The sequence below is a fragment of the Pseudonaja textilis genome, chromosome 2 (assembly GCF_049901715.1).
Source record: "Pseudonaja textilis isolate UNSWEBS1 chromosome 2, rPseTex1.2, whole genome shotgun sequence".
NCBI classification, from domain to species: domain Eukaryota; kingdom Metazoa; phylum Chordata; class Lepidosauria; order Squamata; family Elapidae; genus Pseudonaja; species Pseudonaja textilis.
The window spans coordinates 248,712,761-248,735,648 of record NC_141991.1 but is presented as its reverse complement, the minus strand read 5'-3'; the positions used below and the strand labels follow the sequence as shown (position 1 = coordinate 248,735,648).

Below are 22,888 nucleotides of genomic sequence, written 5' to 3'. Positions count from 1 at the left end.
CTGCCCCCTGTGCATGCATGTGCAATCCCCCCTCCCCCCGCCCGCTTTCCTGCACTGCTAGGTGGATATGACCTCGTTGATGACCCTCACTCTGTCAAGGACCTTGGAGTACTCATATCAAACAATCTAAGTGCCAGAGCTCACCGCAACAATATTGCCCAAAAGACATTAAGAATTGTAAGTCTAATCTTATGAAGCTTCTCTGGAAATATGGAATTGCTAACTAGGGCATACAAAACTTTTGCTAGTCCAATACTCGAATACAGCTCACCTGTCTGGAATCCACAGTGTATATCGGACATTAATACAATTGAGCGAGTCCAGAAGTATTTCACGAGAAGAGTACTACACTCCTCTGCTCGCAACAGAATACCCTATATCACCAGGCTTGAGATTTTGGCCTTGGACAACCCTGAACTACGCCGCCTACAGTTGGACTTAAGCGTAGTACACAAAATTATCTGCTATAATGTCCTACCAGTCAATGACTACTTCAGCTTCGACCGCAATAATACAAGAGCACACAACATATACAAACTCAGTATAAACCACTCCAAACTTGATTGCAGAAAGTATGACTTCAGCAACCGTGATCAATGCCTGGAATGCACTACCTGACTTTGTTGTTACATCCTCTAACCCCCATTCCTTTAACCTCAAACTAACCATTACTGACCTCACCCCATTCCTAAGAGGTCTGTAAGGGACGTGCATAAGTGCACCATCGTGCCTACCACTCCTGTCCTATTGTCCCTATTTATTTGTACCTATTTTCTGTATTCTTACTCATGTTTATACTTATACCTATTGTAATCAATAGACAAATCAAATAAATAAAATAAAACAAACCTATCTTACTGCGCATGCGTGTGCCTCACAGCTGATTTTCAGCCAGTTTGAGGCTTTTTTTGGCCTCCAAGAGGCTTGAGGAAGGCCTTTGGCAGCCTTTGCAGGCTGAAAAATAGGCCCGTTTCATCACTTCTGGTAATACCGGAAGTGACCAAACAGGCCTTGAGGGTTGGGGGGCTGCAAAGGCTGCCAAAGGCCTTCCTCAAGCTTTTGGGAGGCTGAAAAAGGCCCCAAACTGGCCGAAAATCAGCTGGGAAGCGCAGTGCAGGAAAGCGGGTGGGGGAGGGGGGATTGCACATGCATGCACAGGGGGCGGGGGGGTGTGCATTGCCTTCTGGGTGCTGGCACGAGAGTGTGTGAACAATTTTTGACAGAGGAGACCCAAAAGGTTAGCCACCACTGTATAGTCCGTCTTTGGTGAGTTGTGTTTGAAATAGTAATAGCACGCTTCACAGTGCTTTACAACCCTCTCTAAGTGGTTTACAAAGTTGGTGTACTGCCCACAACAATCTGGGCCCTCATTTTATTGACCGTGGAAGGATGGAAAGCTGAGTCAACCTTGAGCTGGTCAGGATTGAAAGAATCAGACTCATGCCAACGTGAGCAGAATTAGTTTGCAATACTGCATTGTAACCACTGCTGCTTCACAGCTCTAGTGGTTTTATTATTATGTGAAGTGGTAGTTTTATTATTAAGTTAATTAAGAAACATACGTATACATCCTGCCTGAAATTAATGAAATTAGATGCATGTCTAATTTATTAAGCATAAGTGCTAAAAAATATAGTCAGGAAGAGAGCCTTCTTATGTTTGCATTATTTTCAAAAAGATTCCCACAGCCAAGAAAAGAGTGCTTTCTTTCGGGGTGTTTTTTTACTTTCTCGATTAAGTGTGAAACGATTATATTTCCCAAAAGAGTTTATGGTGATAATGGAAATACTGGTAGTCTGTAAAATAGTTAATATAGGTAATGTAATTAAAATGCAAAGCTTTATAGTTTAAAGCATAAACATAAAGCTGAGTTGTTACTGAGTAATTTCCAAGTTGTTATTCAGTAATCTGAACTTTTGTGATGCAATTTGGAAGGCTAAAATGCTGTTTCTGTGAGTTTTGAATGCTTCGCTTTTTTCTATTTTTTCCTTTTGTTATGGTTATAAACCATGATATATTAATACAAATCCAATAATATTTGCACAGTATTAAGAAATACTTCCCTTTCTGACATCCCAGTCAGTCGTAGGGCGGGTGAATTGCCAAGAGGCCAAATTTTGGCATAATTTCAAACAGTCACTGTAAGTCAAGGACTACTTGTATTGGCAGCTCACAGGTTAAATAACTGCATGTTGTACTCTTTATGATCTGTGAAGCCCTCTGCATTTCTCCAACTGATTATCCACTGTGGGCAGCAGTAACATTAGTTTTCTTCTGCTAGTAGCAATGATAAAAATGATCAAAGGAAAACAGAAACTGGCTACAATTATTGGGGACAGGCAAAAATGGATCTTCTAAATCAGGGTTTCTCAAAAGAGAAACTTCCTCTTCATCCCCATCAAGTATATTCAACAATAGTTTATCAAATCTCTTAAAATATACCCAAATACATCTTCGTTTTATATCTCATCCCATTTTCTGTAAACTCATATCTAAATCCTCAGCTCGCTTTATTATTTTGCAAATGTCCAATAAAAGTTGACAAAAGTATCTAACAGCATAAATATAAATAATCCTATTTTTATTTAAAGCCTAATCCCCCAATACCTCATAATAATAAGAATTAAATCTCAATTAGCAATTAAACATCACAAAGATTAAATTTTTTTAAACATTACTGATTTATATATGAAAAGTAGTAATATAGATATTGCTAACCAAGCATTACCCTAATAGTATAATTCCAAAGCAAAAATTATGCAAAGTAATCATTAACCACCAAAGATCGCAACCATTATTATAATAACCTCTTACACACATTTATATGTATATGTATGTATATGTGTGTGTGTGTATATATGTATATATCAAATTGTTAACATCTGTTTTATTACCATTACCTCTCAAAATCCGTGTCATCTTTATCAAATTCCAGTTGTATTTTCAAGTGCAGCCTCTCCAACAAATCTCTCGTATTTTAATAAACCCCATCATGCTTTTGGTATCTTATTTGTGTATCTCTATTGTTTTTAAATAGTCCTCGTTCAATTTGTAGATCTAATATCTCCATCTCTTTCTTATGGATCATAATTTTAGAACACTTTATAATATCCTTTTAAATTGTATTCAAAGTAGCCTGATTCTCTTCAACATTTTTGGTTGCAACATAGAGTTAATTAATTCACACGGTTCTTGAGTCCACTGGTTGTAAATTTTCTTTAACAAGACTATCTGGCGTTTTCTGATGGGTTGCCAGCCTTCAAAGCCTTCTTAGCAATTTATAACCATAGACACTCTTTCCCACAAGATAGGATATTTTTAGTTAACGTGCACATCTTTCTATAAATCAGTTTCATCCATATTCTTAGTATTTACAAGCTAAAATAACACTAGTTCCATTTGCTATATATTACAAAAAGGAAAATCTTACAATGTTGGAGACACATATTTTTCTTTCTCTTTAAATAGATTAACTCACCCAGCAAATACCTATCTGACCATTTTTCAAAGCCTTTCAATCTTGAAGAGGTAGTAAAAAGAAGATTAAACTCCAAGGTCATTTAAAAAGTGAGGCTAGGACAAACTTTGGCTATATTAATGGCCCAGAGCATGATGGAACCTGTGATTTCCAGCTGAATATAAGCAGTTGCAAAAATCTGTTTCTGCTGGATTCACAGACCTCTCCCCTTCTCTAGCTGTTTAAAACAGGGGTCTCCAAACCTGGCTGAAGAATTCTGAGAGTTGTAATCCCCACAGCTTTGGAGACCCCTATTTGGAGACCCCCGGTTTAGAATTCATGGGGTTGATTTTAGGATCTCTCTTTCCTCCAGTTGGCTGGATTATACATGCAAGCCATCTTTTGGCCACAATTATCCTCTACAAAATGCGGGCCTCTTTTTCCACTCCTTACATGAATTTGCCCAATGTATTTTCATTCTGTACCTCACCCCATTTTGTATAAACTAATCTCTCAATCTTCAACTCTCATTAATCATCAAATGTCCAATAAAAATTAGCAGGAATACCTAACAACATAAACATATAATCCCCCTTTCCATTTAATTTAATATAAACCCTTCTCATTCCTCTCTCTAATAATAAAGTCTAATTTTATTTAATAATTGAACAACAGAAAAAAATTAATTAAACATTACAGGAAATAGTAATCCCTTATTTACATGCTAAAAGTACTGTAGATAATAATACAAAGTAATTCATTAAGCCAATTAAACATTTTCATAAAATAAAAAACCCTATCCAGTCAAGATGACGATTAAATTTCAGACATAGCAATTCATTATTTAATCATAATCAAATAAACCAATTTTATATTCTTCATGCACCTTTTTAAGTCCCATAGATTACATTCTGACTCCTGTTTTCTTCCATTGTCTTCCAAAGTTTAACTAGATGGAATTATTGTAACCTGTATTTAGTGTCTGTACAGGTAATCCTTGACTTATGACCACAATTGAGCCCAAAATTTCTGTTGCTGAGTGAGACATTTGTTAAATGAATTTTGTCCCATTTTACGACCTTTCTTGTCACAGTTGTTAAGTGAATCGGTGCAGTTGAAAAAACCAGTAACATAGGTATTAGATGAATCTCTCTTTCCCATTGACTTCGCTTGTCAGAAGGTTGCAAAATGTGATCACATGACCCCCGGGGACACTGCGGCCATCATAAGTCAGTTGTCGAGCGTTTTTTAGTGCCATTGTAACTTTGAATGGTCACTAAATGAACTGTTGCAAGTCGAGGGCTACCTGTATTACCAAGACTTTAAAAAGGGGTGACCATTTAACTTCCAGGAGTGTGACATGCCTGAACTGCAGGTTGTCTTCACACTAATGCTGAACTTGAACTTTGCTAGCAGAGAAAGATTTCGGTTTTTAATTGCAGTATGCATAGCAAGGATAATTGGAAATGTCTGGGAGTAGGGGAAAGGATTATACTGGAAGAGCAGATAACTCCTACTCCTGCTGTGTCATCTCTTTTGTAAATGTTTCTCTGTGTCAGAATTAGATGTTTTGTAATTGCCACATTGGGTTCCACTATAAGAAATTCATTTTTAAAAAAGGTCAGCTATATAATAATGATAGCTCTTGACTTAAGACCACAACTGAACCCAGACTTTATATTGCTAAGTGAGAAATGTGTTGAGTTTTGCCCCATTTTACAACTTTTCTTGCCACATTAAGTGAATTACGGCAGTTGTTAAATTAGTAACGCGGTTGGTTGTTAAGTGAATCTGGCTCCTCATTGACTTTACTTGTCAGAAGGTTGCAAAAGGTGATCACGTGACCTGGGACACTGCAACCATCATAAATATGAACCAGTTGCCAAGCGTCTGAATGTAAATCATGTGACAACGTGGATGCTGCAACAGTCATGAGTATGAAAAATGACTACCTGTAAATAGTTCATTTCATCAAAATTTGAATGTTCATCTTCTTGTTATATGATTTTTTAAAAAGTTTTAAATAACATCTCTCATCTTGCCTTTTAATGGAACACAACAGTTTGAGTGTTGCTTTCCAGCCCTTATAAGACTAATACAACTAAAGAGCAGAGTTGCTGATTTCCATATGTCTCATTGCTACGAAATATAATCCTCTGTGTATTTATAGCATGTTTTCAAAAATAGACTAACAAATCAGGTGAAATAAGTTTACCCAACATAGCTATTTATTTATTCTAGTAAAAATTACAAAACCACTGAAATAATTATATGGGATTACAAATAGTGCACAGTATCTTGAGAAAACTGGTAAGTATTTGTATGCAATTGATCTGAGATTAATTAGTAAGGTGATACTGTACTAGCAAAACAATAAACCATTTTACTAGCCTTAAAATACAGATAATTTATAGGTGTAGATTTTTTTTTCTTGGTGACTTCAGGTACAAAATTATTTCAACATTTGCCCTGGTGAGTTGTAGAACATATAGCAAAGGAAGTTAACCTGGATTAGAGTTCTGAATAAGTTTTATATTCCACAACTTTTGTTCTCAGATGTATTTTCTAAGAGTGCTATATTATTTTCCTTTTTGAGAGAAAGTAATCAACTTGTGTGAATCTCCCTGTTTTTTCAGCTGCTGTTATTTTCATTGGCTGCCTTACAGATGAGTGCTGTGTATTAGTTGAAATAAGAAAGTTTGATCAATTCTATACTGAGTGTAAACTATTCAGATTAACTGCTTTCATCATTATAGGTGGTTATACACAGTTAAGCTTACCTAATTTTATACTTTCAAAGTTATGAAATAAAGATTTATAGTTGATGCTGATTCAAAAGTAGGTAGTTCATTGTATCAGCTCAGCCAGCCACAATTGGAGCACTTTTGGAAATGCTGTCTTAAAAAAATACATTGAAAAATGGGACAGTTGGACTTCCGGTTTGAAGGACTTCGGCAACATACAGAAATCCGCGATCGTGCACAGTTTCTGTCTGAGCTCACCGTTGGAGCGCCCCGAGCCAGCTGGTTTTGGGGCTAAGCCACCCTGTAGAGGTGCTGAAGAGGGGGGAGACTGCCAGCAGGGTGGAGGAGAACCGCATCTCCTCCTCCTCAGCTGGCCATTACTCCCTTTCCCGAAGGCGGTTGCAGCGGTGGTCAGAAATGGCCACCACTCGACCGGAAAAGAATGTGCAGGAGGAAGATAAGAAGTGAAAGTTTTGGCTGACCGGGTTAAATTGTAAAAGCAACAACCAAGGTACCCTGGAATTTAAACTTACAAAAAATAACAGCGCTCCCAAAGAGTCGGAAGCAGCGAAGGAAAGTGAAAAGGGAAAGGTTTGCCTTTTTTTTTCTTCTCTCTCCTTCCCTATACTGACAACTAAGAGATTTAAATAAGAAATCGAAAAAATCCACTTTGACATCAATAGGCAATTAAGCTGAAAATAAAACAAAATGCCAAAAGGGATAATAAAGATTTCTGGACATTAAAAACTTGCTTTTTCATAAGCAGGAAGGGAGAGAAAAAGAATAAGGGCAGGATCTGGAAGAGGGAGGAAACTGCCTGGAATTAAAAAGAATTTAAAGTAAAACTTCAACAAGACTTCTAAAAGATACATTTTAACTGAAACTTTGCAACTAAATAGTAACCCCAGGAAGAGAAAGTGGGGAAAAAAGAGCAAAAAAGAAACAGCTTGCGTGTATTTGGACTATTTGGTGATCTTTGGATTTTTGGTTATTATATCTGAATGACTAAAATCAATCGGGTGGTTGTTTAAAAATTTATACAATGGCACCACTTCTGGATGAATTGAAAATGGAACTTAAAAAGTACAAAGAAGATCCACAAGAAGGAAGGGTTCTTTTGGCTTCGTTTTTCAATTCTTAGAAACTGAGATTTGGAACTATGAGAAACAACAAGAAAAGACTGCAAAACAAGAAGACTGGGACAAAGAAGAAGCCATCTTTAATGAACAAGCAATTCTATGTGGGGAAGAAAAAGGAAAGGGGGGAAAGAGAATGGAGAATTTAAGACTTAAAAAAACAACTAAAGAAAAGAAAAATAATGGGAAAAATAAGTATAATACTGGAAAGCAACAGAAAAGGGGAATACAGAAGAGAGAAATAGAGGTAGAGATACAAGGGGGTAAAAAGGGGAGAGAGAAGAAGAGAGGGAAGAAGGAAAGGAAAAGAAGTTACAAAGGACCGGGGCAAGATATAGAGAAACGGGACCTATTTAGAGATAGTGGGTAAAAATCTAACTGAAAAGGGGATTCTGTAAAGGTACATAAGATTGTATTGTTATATTAGTAATAGAAATAACTTTAGAAAATTGGAAACAACATATGATTAAAATGAGGGATAAAATAGTGTAATTTAGTGAAATGTTTGTGAATAAAATTGAAATAAACGAGAAAATTGAATTAGGAAGGAACAAGAACATTTTGATTAGTTAATGTTTTATAAAATATAAGTGAAGGGGGGGGATTAACTATGGAAAGCTTATAATTGTTCCCATAGAAGAATGATATTTAATTGAAAAGTAATGTTAAAGATGTTAAGACTTTAATGAATATTAATATTAATGATAGAATTTAATTGGAATGTTGTTTTAATTATATTTTATATATATATAAAATATGTATTATATTGAATTATGTATTATATTGAATGTTACAACTTTAGGGAAAAGATATAAAGGTGTCATACTCCAATCAGTAACTACAGGATAAATTTTGTTTAATGAGAAAAGATAATAGATAATTGAAATACGACAGATAAAAAATATAAATACAATGATTTGAATTGAGATGAGATAATTAAAATAAAATTGAGAAAATTAAAAGAGGGGAGAAGCTATGTAGAAAATGTAAAATAGTAATAAGATATGGAATAGAATATAAAAATGAGCATGAACCTGAATTTGTGTCTGTATGAAGAAATGTAACCTGCGATTATGCTGCTTTCAAAAAAGATGTTTTATTTGTATTTTTTTTCTCTTTGTGAAAACTCAAATAAAATTTACAAAGAAAGGAAAGAAAACGGGACAGTTGGTTATCAATTTGGCAGACACCTAAAATCCAGGAGTTTCACTAATTTATGAAGCTACACTGGGCTTTCTCTTGCAAAACTATAGCAATTGCTCACATTGCCTTCTGACCTTTACACTTGTACACTGCGAGAAGCTACAACCAATATTTATGGTGGTCAAAATGTTCTACATAAACCAGGGGCATCGGAATTGATAGCATAGAAAAGTTTAAGTGGGCAAACAATTATTGCAACATTCTGTTTCCAGCAATCCCCAAATAGATCCTTCTAGGCAGCCAATGTCGATATAAGGTTTCCCCTGTCCAGTCATGTCTGACTCCAGGACATGGTGCTCATCTCTGTTTCTTGGCTGAGAGAGAGCCAGCACTGTCCGAAGATGTTTTCCATGGTCATGTAACCAGTACACCATAAGGTGCTGTTCCTTTCCCACCAAAGTGGTACCTATTAATCTACTCACATTTGCATGCTTTCGAACTGCTAGGTGAGCAGGACCTGGGGCAAGTATTTCAGAGTATATTCACGAACTGGAATAGAGCATTGTACCAAGGTCAGCCAATGTAGGCATAGCAACTAAATCAGCCAATGAGAACTGTTTGGAAACTGAAACTAGAAGTAGCCTAAGTGTGGCTCTATATTAAGCTCTGAAGCTATGTTAAGCTCTGGGTATTATTGGAAATGAAACTGCTTATCTCCTCTGCTTGCCTGCTGAACTAAAGTGAAACTGATGTCTGTTTCTGATCTTCTGAGTTGCTGCTGAAGCTCTGCACTTGTAACATGTCTACTTCTGTTTGAGTTTGCTCCATGTTGGAGAAATCTACAACTGGTTTGTAAAATTTACTTCATATGTTTATAAAGAAGTTACATGAAGCCTTAGCCATCTATATTTACTTTTTTGGCTCTAAATTTACACTGCAAAACTCTGAACAAAGTAATGGGAGCTAACCCGTTGTGTGGTGCTCGGGTCTCGAACCCAGGCAAACTCAGCATCTTTAACCGCTGAGCCATCATGCCCCCCCCCCAGTGCTGGTAACCTAATTATTAATGGTTATTTTGAGGATCATAGGGTGTTGCCTTTGTGTGATATTTCACTGGGAAGCATGGGGTGGAGAAAGAGAGAAACGCAGAGAGACACAGAGAAACCTGATCACCTCTACTTAATTTTTTCCAACAATCTATTGGATTGGAAATAACAAAACGATCTGAATATTTTGATGCTTCTTCCTAAAAAGTATTGAAATCCCTATTTCATATTTTCTAATTCCATGCTGTCATTTTTGGAATAGGATATCCAAAACTTTGAGTGATGGGGTAACCAGTTATGATATAGAGTGATACCATTTGATGATTGGAAGCAAAGACCAAAAAAATCCTTCGTTGAAATTGGAAGAAGAGATTATGAAAACCAATCTGTTGCTCAGAGTTTTTTTTTTTTTAACTATCAGATTACGTAAATAGGCAAAACTAGCCCAGTGAAAATACGGAAGACAGAGAGGAAACTGAAGCAGTAATAAACCTAACCTTCCTGAATTTCAAAATTCACATGGATGGTGACTGTGGCGGTAAAGAGAAATCCATTACTTGAGAGAAGTGCTATGATGAAGCTGAATGAAAGATTGAAGTCAAAAGACATCACAATTGCAACAAAATTTACACATTTCCAACCATAATGTTTTCCACTTTACCATATGGTTGTCAAAGTTGGACCATCATAACACCTAAACAAAGAAAAATTTATTCCTTTCAATTGAGATGCCGGAGAAAATAGTTGAGAATACTTTGGACTGTGAAGAACAAATAATTCAATATAAGATGAAGTAAACTTGAGTATTCACTGGAAGTACTAAATTAAAATTAAACTGAAGCTGAAATAACTTGGACACCTAATGTGAAGGCAAAAATCATTGGAAAAGACCCTAATAATTGGAAATAATCAAAAGCAAGTAGAAAAGAGGCAAGCAGATACCATCATGAATGACATAAATATGAATTCAAAGAAGCAGTTATTGACCCAAAAAGTTTTCCTTTGGATCACAAAGAATTGGAAGCTATAGAAGGACTTGAACATCAAAAACAGCAAAGCTGTTTCCAAAGATCACTATTATTCTATACACCATTATATGTACTTTATAGTTTTATAACGCACCCTGAAAAGGATATAGGTTTTAAGAACAGATTTTGAGTGCAGTATATACATGCTTAGATTTTAAAATAATATTTTCAGTCCATTAATCACAATAGTAACATGATCTAGTAACAACAGATCCCATCTCCCCTCCACCCCATCCCTGCTCTTCCCACATATCATCAGATTTTAATGTTTAGTTTTAATTTATTTATGTTTTAATGTACTGTATAAATATATTTTTATGGCTGCAAGCCACCCAGAGTTACCCTGAGGCAAGAGGAGCAGCCAATAAATTTTATGAATGAATGAACGAATAAATGGATGAATGAGCAAGCATGAATTCACTTTCCTTCTCTCCAGTTCAGATCTTCCTTACCCCTATACTCTGCTTTTTTTTTCAGATTATATAAATATTTACCCTGTTATTGTGTATCGGTACTGTAATATTCTTTCCATGTTGCCATCCCCGTATGTTTGTGTGACTGTGTGTATGTATCACTTATACATTTTCTTTACTATATTCTTTTTTCTTTTCTTTTGTTCTATTTTTTTTCTTTGTACCTTTTATTTGTGGTTCTTTTTTGTGTACTATTTTTTATTGTAATTTAACAAAATTATTATAGATAAGCATTATTTACAGCGTTTTTGTGAAACACAGCATTTACTACTGCTTTCATTATTAAAAAGAACTACTGTGCATGTCTGCTTATGTAAGAGGGAATTGGGCTGAAATGCATGAAATCTTTTGTAGGTTGCAACACTGTTTATTCTTACCTTATAATAGCTTTATTTAAATTGAATTTATTGTAACTTTGAACAACACTATAGTACAGAGTTGACTTACAAGGAAGAGAAATTAATTTGTGCTGAATTCTGCATATAAGCAATAGAAAGGATAGAACATTTAGAACTACCTATATCTTTTTTGCAAATTTTATTTCCCCAATATAAAATAGGAAAAAATGTGAACAACACTCATAAGCATTAGCTAAGTCTTCCATGTGTATTTATTTTTAAAACATTTTTCTAAGTTGATTTATGTGTGTGTTTGTTTGTTTAGAGAATTTGGTGGGAAACAGCCAGAATGACAGCTTTGGATTCTCAGGTCTTTTGTCTGCAGAGCAGTGACAGCAGAGGCTGAAAGGTAAGGAATTAATTCAACAATATATTCATATTTAAATACATGCAAAATTGTACTTGCAAAAATTGTTATTGGTTCACAGTTAATTTAAGGCAATTATTGGATGTGCATATATGCATCATGCACTTGCAATTAGGAATCACTAATTAAGTAATTACTTATCAAACTTAGGTACTGCCCGTCTCATTCTCAGAGTTACTCTGGGCAGTTTATAGTTAAAAGCATAAAACTCGGATAAAACTAAAATTTTATAATTTTATTAATAATAATAAGTAAAGTGGGAGCTTGGGTAAAAAAAAACATTGAATAAGTTAAAAGTTTAAAAGGGCAGAGGGGCACCTTCAAGTGTCACATGCCACTCTGTGAACTCCGCATGAGTTGGCAGAGCCAATGATTCTGTTAGCCAGTTGTTCCCCTGTCTGTATGCGCCAGCCGTTCCCTGTCTTACAGAGAAACAAAGTACCTATATGCATACAGGTAGTCCTAAACTTATGATCACAATTGAATCCAAAATTTATGTTACCAAGTGAGACATTTGTTAATCTAAGGGAGGCCACATGGTTAATGAGGTTGAGAGGCAAACGTGAAGAGAGACTAGTGAACGAGAACAAGGCAATTCTTGATTTATGACCACAATTGAGCATCAAAATTTCCATTGCTAAGCAACACAACAGTGAAGTGTGTTTTGCCCTATTTTACGACTTTTCTGGCCAAAGTTAAGTGAAGTTAAGATAGTAACACGGTTAAGATAGTAACACAGATGTTAAGTGAATCTGGCTTCCCCATTGACTTTGCTTGTCAGAAGGTCTCAAAAGGGGATCACATGACCATCACAAATACATACCAGTTGCCAAGTGTCCGAATTTGGGTCATGTAACTTTGGGGATGCTCCAGCAGTCGCAAGCACGAAAAATTATCATAGGTCACTCTTTTCAGTGCCATTATAACTCTAGTCACTAAATGGATGGTTATAGGTCAAGGACTACCTGTATCCAACTAGGATATTATTTTCCTTCTTTCTGCCAAACAGTGAAGAGATCTATTACCCCTTTCCAGAAATCTAATCTGTTGCAGAGGAACTTTGAAATTAAACTTAAACCTGCTGTTGGTATTCAGAGAATACTACACATTGAGCTTTTCTAAATGTCACCAAAGAATCCTGATTAGCAATATTAGTCAAAACAAGTGTAGAAATTTTTATTAATTTAATATTTTTGATGAGTGGGTAGTTAATTGGAAGAACAATGTTTTCTTTTAGATTCTTTTGGCAAGTGGAGGAAAAGCCTACTCATAATTATTTATTTGGTTGCCTTACATCTACACATTTCTTCTCAAAACTTTTTCTGCATGTGATATTATAACAATTGTTTCTGGGTATGTTGCTTGAAAATAATTGTAATTGATGAACAAACAAATGGTTGCAATTGGCAAAGAAGACAAAGGCTCCCTTGGCCACTTGCTCTTGTAGCAGGAGCTGTGAGTCCTAAGAGGAATCCCGAATTGTGCACCAAGACCTGTATGGTGGAGTGTTATCCTGCCCAGAGTCCAAGTATGTTAATTCTCTTGACCTCAAGCACCCCAAAACTAGAACCACTCCATCTTGTTAGGGTTGAGTTTCAGCTGGTTTCTCTCCATCCTTACAGCCTCTTAAGCACTGAGCCAGCACCCAAATGGCATCAATTGGCCCAACGTGGGGTAGAGATGTGTAATTGAGTATCATCAGCATATGGATGACACCAAACCCCATGCCACCAGATGACCTCTCCCAGCGGCTTCTTGTAGATGTTAAATAGGAGAGGAGAAATATTCAAGCCCTAAGGCACACCCCACATAATAAGGGTTTGGGGTCTTGACCTTGCCTTCCCTACCAGCACTGACTGGTAATGGCCTCAGTGAAAGGAGGACCAGTATAAAATAGTGCCCCCTCCCCCTGCTTCCAGTTCCTGGAGCTGGTCCAGCAAGATATCATGATCAATAGTATCAAAAGCTACTGAGCGATCAAAATATTCCAATTTAACTGTGGCTTTTCATTCTCCCAACACATGGTTTTCTGCATCCACAGAGCATTTACGTTGAACTCCCTTGTTCATGATATCATCATAAGATTCTTCTATAGTTATAAATCTTGGGTTCTCTCAGCTTAAAAATATCTCTCCGTTGTTCGTCTGTAGCTCCATTTTAACTATACTACCACTGTGACCAGGTACCTGAAGTTAGATTTTGAGACTAAGGTATTTACTAACTCAATTCAAGTTGCAGTTGTAGCTTTATTATTAACTTTAATTCTTCTGTTCCACTTTCGTCATACAACTGAGTTGTGGCTTTTACAGCTCTTTTTTCTTTTGAAGGTGCTTCAGAAGACTTGACTGAATATAGAGCAGGGTCTTCAACTACATCCACTTTATATTTTTATGTCCCTTTTTTGTGTTGGGCAAAATGGTATGCAAATATTCCCAGATTCAAATCATGGCATTTTAAAGCAAAGATAAAAAAACAACTCCGCCTGAAGTTTGGACTGCATTTGCCAGTGACAGTAAAGTTCCTAAATAAAGTTTGTGGTGATTAGTATGACAATATAATCCAGGAATAGCTTAGACAGGAACAAGTTGCACTGAAGAAAAAAAAAAACCCAAATGTCTATGCTCTTGTCTATGTAAATGAAACTTTTCTTCTCAATACAACATGCTGGCATTGCCAGCAATGAACATAGAATGTCACATCGTTTGCCACACAACAAAACAAGATTGTCTTTACATTTTTAGGATGTACTATGATAATTTATAACATCAACTATAGAGTGAAGTTAAATAAACCAATAATTCTTACACTAGTAATTAACAAACTGTGGACAGTTAAAATAAAAAAATCTAAAAACCTTAATAATATTATTAGTATTTATGTAATGCATATAGTTTGTTCTGTAGTTTTCTCCCTCTCTCTACCCCCCCCCCCCTTCAGTATTTTAGTGATACTAAAATCCTAGCAAACCTTTAAAACAGTAGCAACCTTATTTATATGACAGCTATCTTATATCCACTTGAGCCCTGGTGGCATTCATAATTTTCATGCCCAATCTACACTATTGTAGACAGATGTGCGAATTTTATTGCATTGATTGATCACACTTTGAAATGACAGCATGCTCAGTTGTAAGATTTGAGGCTTCTGTGTGGTTTTGAACCATTCTGTAACTCTCTTTTCAACAGGTATATAGAATAATTTTGTTACTGACAGATTGAAGATGGGGTGGGATTGGGTGAAGTATTTATTGATTTGTTATGCCATAACTTGGAAAGAAGAGACACTCTGTGAAGCAGATAGGTGGTTTAAAAATGTAATTAAAAAATAAATAAAAATAAATAAATGTATTTGGATCAATTTCCAGTTTTTATATCAGATGAGAGTTGTGTATCAATCCAAATTATTTAACGGGTGGTTGTAGTGTCCATTGTTCACTTTTCTTCTAAAAGACCAAGGTTTTCCCCTATCCTGCTTCCCTAATGCTCCTGGCAAGAGAATCTAGGCTAAAATTAATTTCTGCTCACAAATGGGAAGCTATGAAAAAAGGGATAATGACAAATTAGAATTTCTTCAAATGAATATCTGACAAACTCATAGCTATTAGAGTCCAGGAGGGAACAACTTTTTGTTCTGGTTGTAGGTTTCCAGTGGTTATGCAATTAGCTCCCAGGGAAATTGAATGGAATAGCTGATAGTACTGTAGAACTTTTTAACAGTTAACATGAATATGGAATAGAGTCATCCAATGAAATTACAAAACCAATATATTTCTTGACTTTTAAGCACCACTCCACCCCATTGTAAAAATAGAGGTAAGTGGGGAGAGTCAGTATTCAAATTGTAAAGTGTATAAACATGTCAGCAACAATCAAGAGAACTGGGAGGTTTTTTTTCCTTTTTGATAAATTTATAGACATTTCTAAAATTCTGTTTTCACTTTATCATTATGGGCTATTGAGTGTAGATTAATGAGGAAAAAATGAATTTCAACAGCTGTAGAATTAGGCTGCAGCATAACAATATGGACAAAAGTGAAGGGAGTCTGAATACTTTGTGAATGCACTGTACACCCCCATAGAATTGCCCTGCTCTGTGGCATAATCAGCATGCTTCTTCTGTATTTTACAAAGCTCTTCACAAAATATCATCCAAAGATGTCCTCATTACCAGCTCACTTCACGTGCTGTATGTGTTTTCTCCTTAGGTTGCTCTCCTGCTGAAGCCCTAGGTGAGTTTGCACTTCCACAAAGCTCTGGGTCCATCCTCTGAGACCAGGAGAGACTTCAAATTCTGAAATGAAGATGGAGGCAGCAGACAGAACAGAAGAACTCATTGACCCAGAAGTCCCACCCAAACTCTCAGAGAAACAGGAGCCAGCTCTGGGCGAAGAGGGATCTATAGAACTGGATATGCCTGCTCAGAAAGAGAACCGAGCGCCGGGGGAGGATTCAGCAGTCCTCACCTCAATGCCCTGCTTGTTGATGGAACTGAGACGGGACTCCTCCGAATCTCAGCTGGCTTCGACGGAAAGCGACAAGCCGATGGCCGGTCGCATTTATGAGAGTGACTCCTCCAACCATTGCATGCTGTCCCCTTCATCCAGCGGCCATTTGGCTGATTCTGACACGCTGTCCTCCGCAGAAGAGAACGCTCCCGGGAAACCTGAGACGGTGGTTGAGGGAGACTCTTCCTCCATGTCTGTATCGACTGTCGGGAGGAAATCGAGGCGGTCCAGATCGGAAAGCGAAACCTCGACAATGGCTGCAAAGAAAAACCGGCAATCGAGTGACAAGCAGAACGGCCGCGTCACTAAGGTCAAAGGTCACCGGAGCCAAAAGCACAAAGAGCGCATCCGGCTACTGAGGCAGAAGCGGGAGGCCGCGGCCCGCAAGAAGTATAACCTGCTGCAGGACAGCAGTACCAGCGATAGTGACCTAACCTGTGACTCGAGCACAAGCTCGTCGGACGACGACGACGAAGTTTCAGGGAGCAGCAAGACAATCACTGCGGAGATACCAGGTAGAGGATGTTTTTAAACTGAACTGGCCAAAAAAAAAAGCTCCTGCCATCGTTTCTCAGCTGTCGGGCTAAATTTAGAAAGGAAGGAGCACAAAAAAAAAAAAAAAAAGTAAATAAATAACTTGCTAGGAGAACCAGAGCTCTGTCTCTTACGGGGCTGCAACGTATTTTTAAAATGTGACATGTTTCCAAGGCGGTAAGGAGGGTTTCTCAGTGCTCTTATTTGCACGATAGTTCACCTTAAAAAAAAAAAAAAAAACCCAGACAAATCGTGATAATGTTGAGATGTCCATTATTCCCCCCTCCCCCAGTATTCCACCTTCTCCTGCCGGTTGGCATTAGTGCACCTTAGATTGTAATCTTTCAAAACAGTCTACTTTGCTGCTATCTCATTCTGAATGGGTTGTTTTAAAGTGCTGCAGCTGTCTGCATCTGAAATTTCAGGAGGCATCTTAACTGCTTCTGCGATAAGCCCTCCTCCTCCCTTGTTGATGTTGCACTTTCTAGCTCCATTTCAATGCATGATAAGCTGGTTCAGCTTTGCTGAAAGTTTTCTAATAACAGGCAACTTGGTTATTTCAGAGCCTGTGTAAGGAACATTTTGCGCACAGGTTGCAAATGAGTGTCCCCCATGCTATCCCACAGTTTCGGAAGAGGTAACATGCTCTGCTGTGTGGATTGCACAATTATCAATACTGTTCCCCCACCACCCCCCTGCATCTAAATTGAGAAGAAAAATATTTTGGCTGCTCTTATAAAATAACAGAAGGTGTGTTATTTAAATAATAAAAAAGACTGTTAAGGCCTACATTATTCCTCTAGCTGAAATAGCATGATCAGGAATATGTATCAAACTACTCGGCATATGGTATTCAAAATAATTGCATTTATAGCAACCTTAAAATAAAATACTGTTTAAAAATCCTTTGGTTTGCTAATCTTTTATGGGTGAACACACATTTATCTCTTTTACACAAAAGGAAGTGAGTTTTGTAACTACAATCGGTGTTCTAAGTAAATCTGCTTCTATGCTGTGTAGGATGGCTTGGAAGGCTACAATGTGGAGCTCATAGCATGGCCCTTCAGTGTTCTTTCTAGCACGTGTGATGGATTCTGCCTTTGCACAATACATGGAGGTTTGCATTTGTGCTCGGGTTGCGTATTGCAGACACTGTGGCCCTCCAATCTCCATTTTAATTTAGATCTCATGAAGGCTCTGGCCAAAGCATTTGAAATTAATGAAAGTTGTCACAGCTGTGTGAGATGGATGCTCTGGACATCACATTTATTTTAAAAGCAATAGTTAATCCTGCAGGTTTCTTTTGAAATAGTTATTTATTTGATGACAGACTATACACGTATTTACTGTTGTCTTGATTAGAACAGACTAGCAAAAGCTACACCGTGTATCTCTTGCTGGGCTTTACCATTGCAGATTGTAAGTTATGTGCTTCTCCACATAAACTGTTGTTAATGCAACCAGTGGGCTACAGTCTCAGATGTTATAGCCCCATCACAAATAAAATTCAGTGTGGCTTTTCCTGAATTGGTTTTGTTTGAACATAATTCAGTGCAGCCTTCATTCAAAATGTAGGTCAGGCTAGCTAATTTTCTTTTTGGCTATGTGCAAATGTTGGCTATGGGGAAATAAATTATGTGCATCAGAAAATTATGAATAGAAACAGGTAATTTTTTTGCCACTGAATAAGGGATTCTATTCAAACTGGTTTATAAAACAAAATACATTTGTTCATTTCTAATAAGTCTATGAAACAGACATCAAAACTTTCAGAGTAATATTCTGATACATAAAACTACATATAATTCTGTACTATTTGTTGATTGAATCTTAGCAAACCTACTTAGTGTAGATTTTCCTCATTGGCAGATCCAGAAATAGTCTCCATGGGATTTAAAAAAAAAATTCTTATACATAAAAATTACGGGTGCAGCTGTGATATTTTTAGAAGTGTAAGTCTTATTAAATGGAAAATCGTTTTGCTGTACAACAAATAGGATTCGGTTGAAATTGATCGTAAATCTAAACAAATGTTAGTGAGCAGGCAATTCAAAGAAACATGTCACTGCATCTTAATTCTATATTTTACATGCTATATTTTTTAGCATATGAAGAAATTCACTTCAGTTGATTGAGCAGGCTACTGCCAGTGAGGGAAATGAAGTTGGAAAAATAAAGCGCAAAAGTACATAATCTATTTCTATTCGTTTACATTTTAATATTTTGCCTATAAATAGGAAAAATTTCCCCTCCTAAAGTAATCCTGATTAGATTACATTTGAAAAAAAAAATTATAAAACATGCATGTGTAGTTTTTGATGCTAATATTTTATCATCTGAGGTATGTACCGTATATATAATAATAACACATATTTTTAAGGATAACTAAGTTTGACTTTTGACAGTAGCTAAAACATGAACAACTGTCATGAATTAGCATGAATTGCTTTCGTTGTGTAGTGTTAATCAGTTGGTAGAAATTAGGATTGATAGTTTATACTGCCATTGGTACAAATAGAGAAATGAGTCTTCGACAATTCAGTTTTATATGAAATTCCATTTTAAATGATGGAAGCATTTAGCAACAAGAAATGGCCAGAATTCAATGCTGTCATTTGGAAGTGCCACAGCCTTGCTCAGAAACATGGACATCTGCCAAGAGGATGCTAGGTGTGTGTGCATAATGACAACATATGCTTCTTGTTACCGTTGTATAAATGCCACGATGTTTTTCATCCGATGCCAGTACCGATCGTGGCATTTGGGTGATGACTTCATTGCACTCACATAATCATTTTGGCATCATCGCAATTTGTGCCGTAGCTCAGGAGGATTAATAGACCTGGACTTGGTCTGTAGTGCAAGGAAGATGGACACAGTATTGACAAGTTGCATAATGTTTACGCTTCTAGGTCCAAGTTGCAGGGAGAAACCTTCCATCATCATTGCTGTCAATTGGAATACAGGTAGTCCTTGACTTACAACATTTATTTAGCGACCATTCGAAGTTACAACAGCGCTGAAAAAAAGGGACTTATGACTGTTTTTCACACTTACGACTGTTGCAGCATCTCCATGGTCACGTAATCAAAATTTCAGATGTTTGACAACTGTTCATATTTATGATGGTTGCAGTGTCCCAGGTCATGTGATCCCCTTTTGCAACCTCTGACAAGTGAAATCAATGGGGAAGCCAGATTCACTTAACCCTACCGTGTTACTAACTTAACAATTGCAATGATTCACTTAATGACTGTGGCAAAAAGGTTGTAAGATGGGGCAAAACTTGATTAATTGTCTCGCTTTGCAATATAAATTTTGGACTCAATTGTGGTTGCAAGTTGAGGACTACCTGTAATAACAACCTGACCAGAAGATGGACTTCAGGCTTCTGTCTTCATCTTTAAGATGAGAAGATAACAAGAGGTAGCAGAGAGCCTTTTTTTGGACATGCTAGCAGAACTGAGGCATTAAGTGCCATTGCAAACAATGAAACAAAGAAATTCTGCATACTTCTATTATCGTTTGAAGAGTGGAGGGGAGGTAGAGGCAAAAGGCTTATATCTGAGAGGCAGTTGGAACTTTTGATGACTGACAGACATCAGTCATGCCTTTGCTGTCCTTTGACAACTCTCAACAGGAAAGGAAAGTTGGAGGCAGGTGTTAAAACATAGCTTTTTCAGTGGGGATAGAGAGGTTATATGTTACCAGGTTTGGGTTAGAGAGGGTTGAGAGACCATTTGCCTCTGATTTTGTGTTGCTATAACAAGGTTTGGTTGACCAGCATGAGTACCCCAAATTTGTAAACCCCTGAATATTGGGGTTTTTTTCTCAGAAGCGTTTTGATTCACGGATTGAAAGACAAATAGCAATATGTGGTTCTTTTTATTCTGTGCCTTATGCTAAAAGATAATTCAAAAGAATAAAATAAGCACATAATGTAAGGGATTGGTTTGTTTCCTACACATTTTTTCTTGATGAGCTAACTCATACAAATTTTGTGCTTATGCTATGTTTTTAAGAAGTGTTCCTTAAGCAGACTGAAGTCTTGTGGTTGGGATTAATGTAGAATTTCCTCCCTTGTGTCTCTGCAGAGAAATTCAGTGTTGATGTTTTCATAGCTTGTATTGTATATTCACAGCAGCAAGGCAGAATTAAGAGCCGTGGTGGTGCAGTAGTTAGCGTGCAGTACTGCAGGCTACTTCTGCTGCCTGCCGGCTGCCTGCAATTTGGCAGTTCGAATCCCACCAGGCTCAAGGTTGACTCAGCTTTCCATCCTTCCGAGGTGGGTAAAATGAAGACCCAGATTGTTGGGGGCAAGAGACTGTCTCTGTAAAGCGCTTAGAGAGGGCTGTAAAAGCACTGTGAAGAGGTATATAACTCTAAATGCTGTTGCTGTATGATGATCTGGATTGTTCACAGTTTTTATATGAATCATGGTTTCAGGAGCCATCTGGAAAGTGTACCAGATGTTCCTGGTATTTTTTGCTCACAATGCATCCTGGTTCAAGGGCAGTTTTCTAGATATAGTTGGACAATGGTTTCATTAACAGTGAATAATAGTTTGCTAGTTTGTCTTTGGGGAGTTATATAAAAACCCTTGGAGGCCTATAGGTTACAGAATTCTGAGTTACAGATTTGGAAGGGACCTTGAAGGTCTTCTAGTCCAACCCTCTGCTCAGGCAAGAAACCCTATACTAGCGCCCCCACCCCAACCTTTTGGGCATCAAGGATCGGTTCTGTGGAGAGAGGTTTTTCCGTGGACCAGATGGGTCATGGTTTTGTGTGTTGCACACCCCGGATGGGGCTTTGTTTGTGCGGCCTGGTTTCTGGCATACCATTTCAGACAAATGGTTGTCCAATGACTTAAAAACTCCACTGTTTGAGCATTCACACCTTCTGAAGGCAAGCTATTCCACTGATTAATTGTTCTAACTGTCAGGAACTTTCTCAGTTCTAGATTGGTTCTCCCCAACCTAGAGTAGGGGACATTAGTCTGAATTTGTACAAAAATAACATTTCCTTTAACATTTCAACCCTTTTCTGATTTCCTAGCTGCTTTGATGAAGTTTTATTGGTAACATTAGAGAAATGGTTTGTCATTGCCTTTTACCAAGCTATTTTTTTATTTTATTTTCCAGTCTATTCTACATCCCTGGATTTCTCCGTAGTCTCCTATTATTAATTTTTCATTATTTTTTAATGAAGTCTAGCCATCTTTAGCTTTTGTTTGACAAGACCAAAGTTGACTAGATGCTGTATTTGGTATGACTTTAAGATAGACATATCTCTACAACTCTACACTGCATTAATTCTTGCCTTCTTCCATTATGCTTTTTTGACTCCTCCTTTTGCCTACTATCCTATATTTTCAGATTGCTTTCCATCCAAGTCCGGGTCAGGCCGTGATTACTTTCTGATCCAGACAACTCAGCCAAATACTGTTATTTGCTGATTACCTGGGAGCTAATCTGTATGCCTGCATCTTGCCCATTTATTTGATAAAGTTCCCTTCATATTAAATGATATATTGCTATTTGGAGAAAAAAAAACCCAAAAAGTTCACCTAAACAACTCAATTCTTCAGTCTCCATGATTTTCTTGTACATTCCCATAGGCATCAGTTTAATGGACCAGTGTACTATATTTGCTTTAACATCTGCAGAAGGCTATAGCAAACTCAGTTGTAGATTTATGTGGAAAAACATATTCCTCTGCCTTCACTATCGTTGCTTTATTTATAGTAGGGAAGATTAGATTTTTAATGTCTCTAAAACAAAAATGTTAGCATCTCAGATAACATATGCAGGTGGCATGCATAAGAAGCCCACACCAAAAGAATCCTGGAAAATAATTTATAACCACTGGAAATAATTAGTGTATTTCCATTTTTTCTTCATTGTTCACTGTCTGTGTTCCTCCTAATTTTTCTCTGTGCCCATGTTTATCTACTCTTCCCTTAGTCATTTTATTCCCTGACGAATTTTGGCAAAGCTCTAAATGTTACCTGAATACAAATTGAAAATTAAATTTGTTTACATTTCTATGGGTAAGATAT

At 37.0% G+C, this 22,888-nt stretch overlaps 1 protein-coding gene across 7 annotated transcripts in view; it reads left to right on the top strand.

The window, feature by feature from the left end:
• The window catches only part of ARK2N (arkadia (RNF111) N-terminal like PKA signaling regulator 2N), a 62,916-nt gene that overhangs the window by 6,000 nt on the left and 34,028 nt on the right, over positions 1-22,888 (top strand). For all 7 annotated transcript variants that reach the window (XM_026713896.2, XM_026713894.2, XM_087927546.1 and 4 more), the window contains exons 2-3: positions 11,691-11,774; positions 15,997-16,811. In XM_026713896.2, coding sequence (XP_026569681.1) covers positions 16,088-16,811 — 724 coding nt within the window. In that variant the 5' untranslated portion in view covers positions 11,691-11,774; positions 15,997-16,087. The remainder of the gene's footprint in view (positions 1-11,690; positions 11,775-15,996; positions 16,812-22,888) is intronic.